This window comes from Ornithorhynchus anatinus, chromosome 13, assembly GCF_004115215.2.
Source record: "Ornithorhynchus anatinus isolate Pmale09 chromosome 13, mOrnAna1.pri.v4, whole genome shotgun sequence".
In the NCBI taxonomy this organism is placed as follows: Eukaryota; Metazoa; Chordata; class Mammalia; order Monotremata; family Ornithorhynchidae; genus Ornithorhynchus; species Ornithorhynchus anatinus.
The window spans coordinates 2,957,974-2,972,309 of record NC_041740.1 but is presented as its reverse complement, the minus strand read 5'-3'; the positions used below and the strand labels follow the sequence as shown (position 1 = coordinate 2,972,309).

At 62.1% G+C, this 14,336-nt stretch overlaps 1 protein-coding gene across 1 annotated transcript; it reads right to left on the bottom strand.

Annotated features, from left to right (window-relative positions):
* Positions 1–3,312: 3,312 nt before the first annotated feature.
* Positions 3,313–13,306, bottom strand: ZNF862 (zinc finger protein 862). Its single transcript, XM_029077576.2, has 7 exons — positions 13,185–13,306; positions 10,644–10,755; positions 8,464–8,568; positions 7,251–7,936; positions 5,859–6,036; positions 4,790–4,894; positions 3,313–3,855 (listed from the first exon to the last, which is right to left on the bottom strand). The coding sequence occupies exons 1-7, from the start codon at positions 13,269–13,271 to the stop codon at positions 3,398–3,400; spliced, it is 1,731 nt and encodes a 576-aa protein (XP_028933409.1). The 5' UTR covers positions 13,272–13,306; the 3' UTR covers positions 3,313–3,397.
* Between the last annotated feature and the right edge of the window lie 1,030 nt (positions 13,307–14,336).

Sequence of the window (14,336 nt, the reverse complement as noted above, 5' to 3'; positions counted from 1 at the left end):
CACCGCACAGTCCACTCAGTGAGTCCAATTGGCTGAGGTGCCAATCCTGACTCTCCAGGAGGGGAAGAGGTCGTCTAGGACCCCGTCCCTCTCACCGCACCCCTAGGGGGTCTCGCTGCTGTCCTTCGACCCTCTCTGGGATACAGGGTTTCCCCCGGGGTCCCCGGCGGTCTTTCCCCGTCGCTCGTTTTCTTGTGGTCGATGCTTCTGGTCCCCTGGTGCCTGGGGCGAGTCTTGGTGGTGGTGGTGATGGTGGGGGTCTCTGGGGCTGGAGGAGAATGAATTCATCCCCCACGCCCAGGAGGGCTACCCCCAGGGCAGAGCTGCTCGAGCACTTTGGAAAAAAGCCCGGGACCGGGGGGCCGAACCTCTCCGCCACCATCCCGGGTGGCGTGCCTGTTCGTGGCGATCGGGGTCAACGTGCCCGTCTCCGCCCCCCGCCGTGCCCGTCTACGGCCCCGTCTCCCCGTCGGGATCCTCCCGTGAAATAGGAGATCCTCCCTCGGGGTAAACTCATCCGGCGTCACCCGCAGTTCCCCCTCAGTTGACCTGCCCCTCCAGGCCCCTGGCCCCAAGGCAACCGTCCCAGGGGCCGGGGCGGCCTGCCGGGACGGAGCGGGTTATCCCGGCCGAGTCCATCAGGTGGTCCGCCAGCACCTCCTCGGCTTCCCCCGCGGGACGACGGGTCCAGCTCTGGAGGCTCCTGCCGCCTCCGTGTACAGGGCATCGTCCTTCCCGACGTTCCTGCTCTCAGCGTCCGCTGCCGCAGGAGGAAGAAGACCCAGGAATTAGCCCCCCCCCCCCAGCCCTTTCCCCCACTGCCGGGCCAGAGGGAGAGACCTCAGGGGCAACCAACTCCCTCTGCCTGTTGGGCTCCGAGTTCAACCAGTGAGTTCAAACAGACCCAGGGCCCCGAGACCTCACCGTCCTGGACTCCCCCGCCCTCGGAAGCCGGGCAGGAGAGGAAGTCTCGGGGGAAAAGCGAGCTCCTGCTCGGCTACTGGTGTCTTTTTTTTTTAATGGCATTTGTTAAGCGCTTACTCTCTGCCAGGTGCTGTATTAAGCACCGAGCAGACACAAGGTAATCAGGTTGGACACCAGTCCCTGTCCCACATGGGGCTCACAGTCTTAACCCCATTTGGCAGAGGAGGGAACTGAGGCTCAGAGAAGTGAAATGATTTGCCCAAGGTCACCCAGCAGATGAGTGGCAGAGCCAGGATGAGAACACAGGTCCTTCTGACTTCCAGGCCACTAGGCCGTGCAGCTTCTCGCCTCTCCTTGTCCTACCCTAGTCCTCCGGGCTCCCTTTCCGTCCTGAAGCGGCCAAGAGCTGGCTCTGAATGGCCCGTAGGGAGCCCTCGGGGGGAACCCACTCTACCATCCGTGGCCAGTAGGAAGCCGCCTGCAGCTGAAGGTTGAACTCACACATCCCTCTCCCCACTCTCTCTCCCTCTCCTTGAAGCCCCCGCTGACCTGCCCCAGAGACGACACCGTCCAGTGATCACCCCACCCTCCGGGGACCACGGGGGCCCGCCGAATTCGATGCTACGAAATTCAAGCTTCCCGAGGGCACGGAGCCCGTGAGGCTCCTTCCCCGCTGCGGCCCCAGAGACGACCGACCGGCCCGGCTGGGACCCGGGACGGGCCAGAGGCTCCATCCCAGCCGGCCCCGTCGTTTCCCCCGTCTCCCGTCCCCCTCTCCCCCCCGGCTTACCGGGGCCGGGCCGAGGGGCCCCCCGGGCGCAGGTGTAGACGTGGCTGAAGCGGCGGCCGGACGAGGTGAGGTACCAGTGCTGGATGGCGGGCTGCGGGTCGTACTCGGTGACGGCCACCCCGTTGACGGCCGTCATCATGAGCATGTTGATGACCTCGTTGGACAGCTTGGTCCGCTCGTCCGTCTTGATGCGGTTCATGGCGCTGAAGCCCCGCTCACAGCAGGAGGTGGAGATGGGCAGGCAGAGCACGGCGGCCATGAGGCGGCTGAGCAGGGGGAAGCGGTCGTGCCGGGCCAGGGGCGTCCTTGCCCCAGCATGGAGAAGGGCAGGTTCTTGGCCGCCGCCTTGAGGCCCAGCCACTCCTGGAGCAGCCCGTCCTCGCGGTAGCCCGAGGGCAGGGAGAGCTCGAAGTGCCGGGCCAGGGCCAGGATCTCCCGGTTGCCGAAGGCGGCCAGCTCCAGCCCGGCGGGCCAGGCCATGGTGTCGAACACCTCCACGTTCTTCAGCTGGGGCGACCGGTCGGCGTCGAAGCGCTGGCGCAGGTAGCCGATGCCCGTGAGGATCACCTTCTCCCGGTCGGCCCGGAAGCGCTGCTCCGCCAGGTCGGCCCGGTCCAGGGGGACCCCGTGCAGGCGGCCGTCCAGGAAGCCGCCGTTGAACTCCTCCTCCTTGGGGCCCGGCTGGCGGAGGAGGGTCTCCAGGGCCCCGTGGGCCCGCTCCAGGGCGGCGTTCACCTCGGTGACCAGGACGATCTCCCGCTGGCACACCTCCGACACGGGCCGGTAGACGCTCAGGAAGTCCAGCAGGAAGTGGCAGAACTTGACGAAGTGGAAGCTCCGCATGAGCTTCAGCATGCCCTTGGCCCGGTGGCCGATCTGGCCCCCGGCCTCGGCCACGCCGTGCAGGTGGCGGGCCAGCGCGGGCCAGCTGACCACCAGGGCGTTGAGGGTCCGCCGCCGGCTGGCCACCCAGCGGACGGCGTTCAGGTCCTTCAGCCGGGCGATCTCCTGCTCCAGGGGGGCGGCCCCGTCCTGCAGCTCGCTCAGCCGCTTGTTGGACGACTGGTAGAACTTGAAGACCGTGCGGATGTGGCGGTCGCACTTCTTCACCAGGTCGATCCCGCCGCAGGCATCCACCACGGCCAGGTGCAGCCGGTGGGCTACGCAGTGGACGGGCACCAGCTGGGGGATCAGCTCCTGGAACTTCTCCACCAGCCCGCCCCGGCGGCTCAGCATGGCCGTGCCGTCGGTGCCCAGCCCCACCACCCAGCCGGGCCGGCGGAAGGGGATGTCCAGCTCGTCCAGGGCCGAGATGATGGTCTCGAAGTAGCCGTCCGCCGTCTCGCTGTAGAGCGGGGCCAGCGTGATGTACGACTCCTTCACCTCCATCTCCTTCAGGTAGCGGATGTAGATGCCCACGCAGGACTGGTCCGAGGCGTCCGTGGCGCTGTCCAGCAGCAGGCTGGCGCAGGGCGAGCGGCGCACGTCCCGCCAGGATCTCCCGCTTCAGCGTCTCCGAGATGTACTTGATGAACTGGGTGCAGGCCGTGCGGTTCCGGTACTTGCCCAGGATCATGGTGCCCGTGCTCTGCAGCAGCTGCAGGACCTTCTCGAAGTCGTTGAGCGGGCGCGAGTGGTAGGCGATGGAGTAGGCCGCGTTGAAGAAGTGCTCCATGTTGGCCATCAGGTCGCTGGAGATCTCGGGGCGGCCGGGGCCGGGGAGGCTCGCGGGGCCGTGTCCCGGGCCTCGGCCGTGTTGACGCACAGCTTGTGGGCTTTGCTGACCTCGTGGTACTTGAGCGTCTCCACCTTGAAAGGCCCCGTGTAGCCCTTGACCAGCCGGGAGGACTTGTCGTGGAGGGACGGACGCTCCTTGCAGACCGAGCAGAACAGCGTGGTCTCCTCCGGGTCCGTGATCAGCCACGAGAACTGGCCGAACCACGACTTCTGGATCGAGCGGGGCCGGTACGTCTTCTTGACTCGCCCGGGCCCGTCGCCTTCCGGGTCGACGCTCCCGGCGGGCGGGAGGGAAGCTCCGGTCTCCTCCGGCGAGGCCGGGGGCGGCCGGGCTTCCTCGGCGGCCCCCTGCTCGGCCGCCTCCTGGGCTGCGGCGGCCGCTGCCATCTTCTTCTTCTTCTTCCCTGTGGAGGCGAGCAAGGGGGATGATGACAATGGTATCTGTTAAGCGCGGACTACGTGCCAAGCACCGTTCTGAGCGCCGGGGTAGACGCAAAGGTAATCAGGTTGGACCCAGTCCCTATCCCACTTGGGGGCTCGCGGTCTTCGTCCCCACTTTCCAGATGGGGTATCTGAGGCCCAGAGAAGTGAAGCGACTCGCCCAAGGTCACAGAGCACACGGCATCAGAACCCACGACCTCGGACTCCCAGGCCCGTGCCACTGGGGTGAGTCCCCGTGGGCCCTGGCAAGGAGAAGGTGGCTTCCCACGCCCTCTGCTCCGGTGGCTCCCCTTGGTCCGCGAGCGTCCGTCTGGCTTTTGGGGAGGCCGCTTCCCCTTGCCCCGCCCCGCCCGGGTTCCCGCCAGCACCGCCCCGCGGGGTCACTGGCGGACTGGAGAATCGTCACGTCCCCCACTGCTGGGAAGAGCCGGGTCTCCTTTCGGACGGCAACCCGGGATGACTCGGTCAAGGGTGACACCGCTGCTTCGGCGGAGAGGGGAAGAGCCACGGGATTGGGAGTCCGGCTAAGGCTCGTCCCCTCCTCCTCTTCAGGGGACCTGAAGAGACACAGGGCCCAGGCTGGCCTTGGCGATGGCCTTACTTGCCCGAGGCAGGCGGAGTGGTCGACCCCATCTAGGGCCCACGATATCACCCCGAAAACGCCAAGTTCTAGGCCTCCGGCCTGCGAGACGGGAAGGGGAAACCGATCATGAGCTCCTGGTACTCTGTTCCCATGACGGCCCGCCGCCTCCCAGCGGCCGTCGCACCTCACCCCTCGGTCTCCCAGCTTCCCTGGCCACCCTGCTGCCCCGGTCCCCACAGCCTGGACAACTGCGGGTCAGCAACTGTCAGGGAACGTAGAATCCCCCACTCTCCCCGCTTCTTTCCGCCACTCACCTGGCGGGCGGCCTTTCCCCCACTTGGGGCCATTTGGATCCTTGATCCAGGGCGCGGCCCTGCGCTCCAGCTTCGAGATCAGATCCGGCTTAGCCGCGGCGGGCCCTGTGCCCGGAGACAGAGAACCCCACTTCGGTCACTGCCCGTCTCCTGGTTGCCCGCCCCGGCCCCTGACGTTTAGAGAAGCCCCAAATGCTCTTGTAGTAACTCTGGTATTTTTTAAGCGCTATATTAAGCGCTGGGGTAGATACAGGGTGAACGGGTTGGACACGGTCCCCGTCCCACGTGGGGCTCACAGTCTTCATCCCCATTTTACAGATGAGGTAACCGAGGCACAGAGAAGTGAAGTGACTCGCCAAGGCAAGTGGCAAAGCCGGGATTCACACCCAAATCCTTCTGACTCCTGGCCCCACGTGAGATCCACTGAGCCGCGCTGCTTCTCCCGTCCGTGTCGGGGGGGGCCCCGGACATAACAGCCAAGGGTGGGGGAGAGTGAGGGGGCTCGTCTCACTGAAATGCCCGCTTGTTCCCTGAATCTGAAGGGGACAGTGAGGGAGAGGAGCCTGGCGGGGCTTCCGACGCAGGTCCCTCGAGCCGACCCCAAACAGACCCGAATGTCACGTGCACGCCCGGGAGGATGATAATTATAATTATGGTACCTAAGTGCTTATGATGCGCTCAGCAGCGTTCGAGCACCGGATAAAGTTAATCCGGTTGGACGCAGTCCCCGTCTCACATGGGGCTCACACTCTTATCCCGATTTTTTTACAGATGAGGTCGCAAGAGGCCCAGAAGAGCGAAGTGACTTGCCCAAGGTCACCCAGCGCACGACGGAGCTGGGATTAGAACCCAGGTCCCTCTGACTCCCAGGCTCTACCACTGAGCCACGCTGCTGCCCGGCCAGACTCCATTCGGCACGGCGAGTCTGGGGCAAAGGGGAGCAGCCTCGAGGCGGGGCCTGTGGGGGACGAGGAAGGGAGGGCTCTCTACGAGGGGGTGCGCCAGGATGAGGAAGCGACTGCCCGCGGCCCCCGAGGCAGCGGCGGTGGCGAACGAGACCTCGGCTCACCCAGCGAGGCCAGCAGCTCGTAATTGACCCGCATCACGTCCCGGTAGAGCTCCTTCTGCCGCTTGTCCAGCATCCCCCACTCCTCCCTGGTGAAGTACACCGCCACGTCCTCGAACGTCACCGGCAGCTCCGCGAACACCACCGGCACATCCTCCAACGGCCCCTCCTCCGACGGCCCCTGCGGCAGAGCGCGCACCCGCTCAGCGCCTCCGGAAGCGCGGGCCTCCGCTCCCCCGGAGGGCCGAGGTCACCGAACGTCCCGTATCCCGGGACTCGAGGGGGAGACCGGGAGATGCTCCGCTTCCTCGCCCCGGCGGCTCGCCCGCCGGCCCGCGACCGCCGGTTAGCCCCAGGAAGCCAGTCACCGAGAGCGGGGTCGTCGACGGGACGGGGGCGCCCGGCCCCACCGGGAGGCCCCGTCCCTCATCCCAGCCCTAATCTGGGGGGGAGGCGGCCGCTCGAGGGACAGACGGACCTCGATTTTTGACCCTGTCGACGGGACAGGCTTCTTGGCGCTTAACCCCCCGTTGTTTGACTTGGAGCTGTCGCCTCCTTAATTTCCCAGACCTGCACGCCTACCTGAGGTCCGGATCCCTCTGGCAGGCCCTAGATTCCTGGGTGGAAGAAAGGGGGGAAATGGAGCGGACGGTCTGTGGGATTCCCGTCGCTGGGTCTAGAACCCACGCGGCCCCCCGCCCGTCTCCCCCGCCCCTCCGGGCGCCTCTTCGCCTCTCCCTGCCCCGCCGGGCTGATGCCCAGAGACCGGTGCTCCCCCACAGACCAGCTCCGAGGCCCGGGACTATTTTGGACGTGGCGGCCCCCGCCTGGCCGGAGAGACTGGGAGCCCCCACAGGCCCCGGGGACGGAGGCTCCGTCGCCCTCGGGGTCAGGGCCGACGTTCGCCTCTCTGACGCCCGCGACACCGGGAACCGCAGCGGGGCGTCTCCTGACTGGAAACGCACGGGCAGCTGCCGGGGGCTGGGAACCCCCACCATCTGCCCCCATGCCCGGGCTGAGACGGGGAGAGAACCACGCCGCGGGCCCCTCAGCTCTCCTCGAGGTGCCGGCTCTCTCATCGGGCTCGGAGGTCCGGATGCCCGGGACACACAGGGCAGGAATCCACCCCGTCGCCTGCCCGGCCCCAACCCCCTGGCTCGTGCAGAGTAGGGGCGACCCACTCGCTCGCCGTCTCGGCGAGAGCCGCGGTTAGTTTCAGCATGGCCGGCGGGCAGCGACTACGGGACGGGGCCGGCTGGGGCTCCTCGCTCAGGGGGTGGCGCCGGCAGGTCCCCCTCCGGCTGGCACGCCGGCGGACGTTCCCCGACCGAAGCCCGGGAGAGGCCCTTCCGCGGGATCTCCGCGGCCCGGCCCCCTCCCACGTGACCCCGGTACCTGGCCGAAGGGCTCGGCGGGGTCGTCAAACAGGACGCTCAGGGTCGAGGGGTCTCGGAGGTCCGCCAGGGCGTCCTGGGGGCACAGGTCGGCCACGCCGTCCGGGAAGAGCGGGGGCACCAGGCCGTCTGTGGGGGGGTCCCCCGGCTCGGGCCGGGGGCTCTGCAGAAGCCCGGCGGGGCAGTCGAGGTCGGGTCCCGGAGGGTAGTCGGCAGCGAACAGATATTCCGGGCCGAGCAGGGGGTCGCCGGCCAGGTTCCGGACCCCCCGGAAGCGGGCGGCCCACACGGGGTCTCGGGCGGCCAGGGCGCTGACGCAGAACCTGTGGGCCTTGCTCTTGGCGTGGTACTTGAGGGTCTCCACCTTGAAGGGGCCGGTGTAGCCCACGATGAGGCGGGAGCGCTTGTCCCTCACGGCCGGGTACTCCCTGCAGGCCGAGCAGAACAGCGCCGTCTGCTCCGTGTTGGCCAGCAGCCACGGAAACTGCTCGAACCAGGACTTCTGGATGGACCGCGGTCGCGGGGGCCTCCTGGAGTGGTCCGCCGCCTCCGGCTCCTCCGGCCCGCTCCCCGGGCCCAGCGGGGAGGCGCGGGCCTTCTTGCGGGGCGGGAGGCGGAGGGGGTCGGCTTCGTCGGCCGGACCGTCCGGCTCGTCCGGGTGCCCCGGGGTCCCTCGCTTGCTCTTGCCTTTGGAGGGAAGGGAGGGTGAAAGGAACCGGCTGGGTCACCTTTGCTCCTTCCCACCCTGGTGCCCGCCCCCCACCTCCACCGGACCGTCGGCCCACCCCTCTCCCTGGCCCTTCTGGCTTTCGCTATGGGCAGGGCGCTGTACCGAGCCTGGTACGGCGCTTGGCGCTCAGTAAGCGCTCAGTGAATAGCATTGAATGATTGGCTGATTGGGTCTCAAGCAGGGCCTTGGGGACCTCGACCTGTGGAGACCGGGCCCCGCGATCCCTTGCGGCCCCCATGTGACGGACGGGCTTCTCATCGCGCACTGGGCTCGAGCCAAGGATCCAGACGCTCCTCCCGCTCCGCCGGACGGCGGGTTGAACCCCATCTGGCCCGGCCCAAAGCGCAGGCTTCTGGAGGGCCCCCCCTGGGGCGGGGGGAATCCTTTCGGACCACAGTCGACTGTTCTAGGGGGGCAGTCTTGGGGTCTCCGGTGACCCCCCCCCCCCAGCCCGCCCCTCGGAGGGAGGTTCGATGACACACACCTGAGTGGAGGTTTAAGGACTTCCTCCGGGCCTGTGGATCACCCAGCCACGGCTCTGGTCCTCGCTCGAGTCTGCAGAACAGTTCCGGATTGGCGATGGGGGGGCCTGGGCGGGAGACGGAGAAGCGCAATAAGAACCGCGGTATCTGTCAAGCGCTTACGATGTGCTAGGCGCTGTACTAAATGCCGGGGTGGATGCCCTCAAATCGGGTTGGATACGGTCCCCGTCTCCTGTGGGGCTCCCAGTCTTCATCCCCATTTTACAGATGAGGGAAGTGAGGCCCACAGTAGCCGAATGACTCATCCAAGGTCACACAGCAGACAAGTGGCGGAGCTAGGATTAGAAGGGATTAGTCCTTCTGATTCCCAGGCCCGGGATCTATCTTCTAGGCCACATGAGGTCAGCAGGTCCTTGAAGATGTAGAGGACAAATCTGAGGTGGGGATGGGGAGAGGGATGCAGGGGGAGTCTAGTCCCTGGGGACAACTTGCGACATTAGGCAGGGATTGTCTCTATCTGTTGCCGAATTGTACATTCCAAGCGCTGAGTACAGTGCTCTGCACATAGTAAGTGCTCAATAACTACATCACCTTGCCCCTTCCTACCTCTCCTCCCTTCTCTCTTTCTACCACCCACCCCGCACGCTCCGCTCCTCCGCCCCCCGCCTCCTCGCCGTCCCTCGGTCTCGCCCGTCCCGCCGTCGACCCCCGGGCCGCGTCCTCCCGCGGTCCCGGAACGCCCTCCCTCCTCGCCTCCGCCAAACCGATTCTCTTCCCCTCTTCGAAACCCTACTTAAAACTCACCTCCTCCGAGAGGCCTTCCCGGACTGAGCTCCCCTTCTCCCTCTACTCCCTCTACCGCCCCCCCTCACCTCTCCGCAGCTTAACCCTCTTTTCCCCCCATTTCCCTCCGCTCCTCCCCCTCTCCCTTCCCGTCCCCTCGGCACCGTACTCGTCCGCTCGACTGTATATATTTTCTTTACCCTATTTATTTTGTTAATGAATTGTACATCGCCCCGATTCTATTTAGTCGCCATCGGTTTTTACGAGATGTCCTTCCCCTCGACTCTATTTATCGCCATCGTTCTCGTCCGTCCGTCTCCCCCGATTAGACCGTAAGCCCGTCAAATGCCGACTTGTTCATTCCAAGCGCTTAGTACGGTGCTCTGCACACAGTAAGCGCTCAATAAATACTACTGAATGAATGAATGAATAAATACTACTGAATGAACGTCCGTCTAGGATGAGCCAGTGAAACAGTCCCGAGGGGAGCGGAGGCTTGGGTGGGCACTTCTCAGAGCCCTCGGGGCACCCTCGACCCAGGAAGGGAGAAAGACCCTTGCTCTAGAAAGCAGCCAAGCGGGAGGGAGTGGGAGTAGAGAGAAGCAGCGTGGTCTAGTGGATAGAACCCGGGCCTGGAAGTCACAAGGACCTGGGTTCTAATCCTGACCCGTCACTTGTCTGCTGCGGGAACTTTGCCGAGTCAGTTCATCTCTCTGGGCCTCAGTTCCTGCATCTGTAAAATGGGGATTAAGACTATCGGCCCCACGTGGAGAAGCAGCGTGGCTCAGTGGAAAGAGCACGGGCTTTGGAGTCAGAGGTCAGGAGTCTGAATCCCGGCTCTGCCACTTGTCAGCTGTGTGACTGTGGGCGAGTCACTTCACTTCTCTGGGCCTCAGTTACCTCATCTGTAAAATAGGGATTAACGTGGGACAACCTGATTCCCCTGTGTCTACCCCAGCGCTTAGAACAGTGCTCTGCACATAGTAAGCGCTTAACGAATACCAACAGGGACTGTGAACAGGGACTGTGTTCAATCTGATTAGCTTGTACCTACCCAAGCGCTTAGTACAGTGCATACAGTTAGAGCTTAATGAATACCATATATATACGCGCCCATATGGGTGCATATATGCGTATTCACATACGCGCTTGCACATGTATATATATGCACGTACATACAAATATATATACCTACATAAGGGCTTGTGCATATATACATATAAGTGTATAGACACACATCTATATGTACAAATATACACAAACACAGAGCGCAGGGAGCGGTGTGCACTCTCGGTAAATTTCTGGGAACAGTGCCCCGCCATCGCCGTTGCCCCCGCAGAGCCCCCAGAGCGGGGGGCGGGAGGTGGGGGGGTAGATGAGTGTGCCCTCGCACCCTTACCCAGGGGGGCCGCCAGCTTGTCTGACCCACAGATCTCCTTCTGCTGCTCGCCCAGCAGCACCCATTCCTCCTGGAGCAAGTACACCGTGATGTCATCGAACGTCACCAGCATCTGCAAGGACAAAGTACAGCCGCTCGGGCCTCCCTCTCCCTCCCTCCTCTGAGCTTCCCACCGCTCCGCGAGCCGGCCCCCTCCTCCTAAACCCGCAAACCGCCGAACTCAACCCGGTCTTCTCCTTCCCTGGAAAAACCCCTGCGAGGGCGGGTTGGAAGCCCGCCTTCTCCGGAAAGACCTTCCCGACTCCGAAGCGACGCGGGCCACGATCGTACCGCGACAGTCCAGTCCGACCGAGAAGCAGCGCGGCCAAGTGGAGAGAGGCCGGGCCTGGGAGTCGGAAGGACCTGGGATCTGCCGCTTGTCAGATGCGGGACCTTGGCCAAGTCACTTGGCTTCTCTGGGACTCATCTGTAAAATGGGGACTAGACTGAGAGCACCCTGTGGGAGAGGGATTGTGTCCAACCTGATTAGCTTCTATGTACCTCAGTGGTTGGAACAATGCTTGGCACATAGTAAGCACTTAACCAATACCACTCAAAATGAAAAGGTGCCACAGAATTAGTAGACAAGATCCCTGCCCTCAGGGCGCCTTCAGGATCAAAAGTCCCCAGTTCTGCCATTTTCACGGCTTAGGAGGAGGCAGTGTCACGGTCTTGGTATGAGATGAGGAAGGGGAGGAGATCCTGCCCTAGAAGGGCTACGGCAGCCCGCGCTAAGCCCTGTGTTTTGCACTGCGGCCCTCACTATGCCCTGTGTTTTACGCTGTCCTAAACCGAGTGCTGATTAGTCTGGCCTAGGTGCCCCGACCCCAAGGATCCTGGTACACCAAATCGGCCATCTTTCTCCCCTTTCTTCCAACCCGGGAGTTATAAGGACCCGGGTGCTAATCCCGGCTCAGCCAACTGCTCGCTGTGTGACCTTGGGCCAGTCTCTTCACTTCTCTGGGCCTCAGTTTCCTCTACTGTAAAATGTAGATACCTGTTCTCTCTCCTACTTGGACTGTGAGCCCCACTGGGACAAGGACATTGTCCAGCCTAATTAACTTGTTCTTGGCCCAGCACTTAGAACAGCATTTGACACACGGTAATGTCCGTCTCCCGCTCTAGACCGCAAGCTCGTTACGGTCACGGGACATGTCTGCTAATTCTGTTGTACTGTATTCTCCCAAGCGGTTAGTACAGTGCTCTGCACATAGTAAGCGCTCAGTAAATATGATTAATTAAGCACTTAATAAATACTACTAAAAAAACCCCCAAAGTCTGAGGGGACAGGCTCAGCACCTGCTTCCCCCAGATGTGGGAGGGGAACATTGAAAACTTCCAAGTGGTCTTAATCCCCATTTTCCAGATGAGGTCACTGAGGCACCGAGAAGTAACAATAATAATAATAATAATAATAATGTTGGCATTTGTTAAGCGCTTAATAGAGAAGCAGCGTGGCTCAGTGGAAAGAGCCCGGGCTTGGGAGTCAGAGGTCATGGGTTCGAATCCCGGCTCTGCCACCTGTCAGCTGTGTGACTGTGGGCGAGTCACTTAAGTTCTCTGGGCCTCGGTTACCCCATCTGCGAAATGGGGATTAACTGTGAGCCTCACGTGGGACGACCTGATGACCCTGTATCTCCCCCAGCGCTTAGATCGGTGCTCCGCACGTCGTAAGCGCTTAACAAATACCAACATTATTATTATTACTAGGTGCCAAGCACTGTTCTAAGCGCTGGGGGGATACAAGGTGATGAGGCTGTCCCACGTGGGGCTCCCAGTCTTCATCCCCATTTTGCAGATGAGGTCACTGAGGCCCAGAGAAGTGAAGCGACTTCTCTGCCGGGGGGGCGGGGATTAGGACCCAGGACCTCTGCCTCCCCAGCCCGGGCTCTTTCCACTGAGCCACGCCGCTTCCAAGCGCTCAGTCCAGTGCTCTGCACATAGCAAGCGCTCAATAAATGCTCCTGAAGGAAGGACGGGCAGGGCACGTGTCGGCTAGGTCTGCTGGCCCGTGCTCTCAGGATAATAATAATAATAACGTTGGTATCTGTTAAGCGCTTACTATGTGCCGAGCACTGTTCTAAGCGCTGGGGTAGACCCAGGGGAATCAGGATGTCCCACGTGGGGCTCACAGTCTTAATCCCCATTTTCCAGATGAGGTGACTGAGGCCCAGAGAAGTGAAGCGACTCGCCCACAGTCACCCAGCTGACAGGTGGGAGAGCCGGGATTCGAACTCATGACCTCCGACTCCAAAGCCCGGGCTCTTTCCACGGAGCCACGCTGCTTCTCAGGAGGGCGCTCCGCACGCAAAAGGCGCTCAATCAAGACGACCGACGGAGCGCCGGGCGCGGATCGATGGCTCCGATCGATGAAGGGGCCGCGGGATGGACGGATGGACGGACGGGAGGGGGAGAGCAGGCTGCTCGGCCGCCGGAAGTGGCGGGCGCCTCCTCCCCGGCGAGGCCTCCATTTCTCCCGAGCCTCCCGCGGCCGCCTCCTACCTGCCCCGACTCCCCGGCCTCCACGGTCCGCTCCGGGCCCGTCCTGTCCGCTCCCGGCCGCTCCCGTCCGGCCCGGACACCGGCCATGGCCCGGGCCCCGGACACCTCGGCTCGGGCGACCGTCGCAACGTCCGCGCTGCTTGACGGCAACCGCCCGGGCGGGGCCCCGCGGGCTCACGGGAAATGTAGTCCGCCCGAGGAGCCACGCCCCCTCCTCCCCCCCTCCCCCTCCCCCCCGGGCCACCCCGAGGCGCCACCTGATTGGAGGAGAAAGGCCAGGCCCGCTCAGTCAGTCAGTCAGTCGGGCGATCATTCGTTCATTCGTTCTTTCATTCATTCAGTCAGTCAGTCAGTCGTTCTTTCATTCATTCGTTCAATCATTCATTCATTCGTTCGTTCGTTCAGTCAGTCGTTCATTCGTTCAATCATTCAGTCAGTCAGTCAGTCGTTTATGCGTTCAATCACTCATTCATTCAGTCAGTCAGTCGTTCTTTCATTCATTCGTTCAATCATTCATTCATTCGTTCATTCAGTCAGTCGTTCATTCGTTCAATCATTCAGTCAGTCAGTCAGTCGTTCTTTCATTCATTCGTTCAATCATTCATTCGTTCGTTCGTTCAGTCAGTCATTCATTCGTTCAATCATTCAGTCAGTCAGTCAGTCGTTTATGCGTTCAATCACTCATTCAGTCAGTCAGTCAGTCGTTCTTTCATTCATTCGTTCAATCATTCATTCATTCGTTCGTTCATTCAGTCAGTCGTTCATTCGTTCAATCATTCAGTCAGTCAGTCAGTCGTTTATTCGTTCAATCACTCATTCAGTCAGTCAGTCGTTCGTTCGTTCATTCATTCTTTCATTCATTCGTTCGTTCGTTCGTTCATTCATTCAGTCGTTCAATCGTTCAGTCAGTCAGTCATTCATTCGTTCAATCATTCATTCATTCATTCAGTCAGTCGTTCATTCGTTCATTCATTCTTTCGTTCATTCGTTCGTTCGTTCATTCATTCAGTCGTTCAATCGTTCAGTCAGTCAGTCATTCATTCGTTCAATCATTCATTCAGTCAGTCAGTCAGTCGTTCATTTGTTCATTCATTCCTTCATTCATTCGTTCCATCATTCATTCATTCTTTCTTTTATTCATTCGTTCATTCA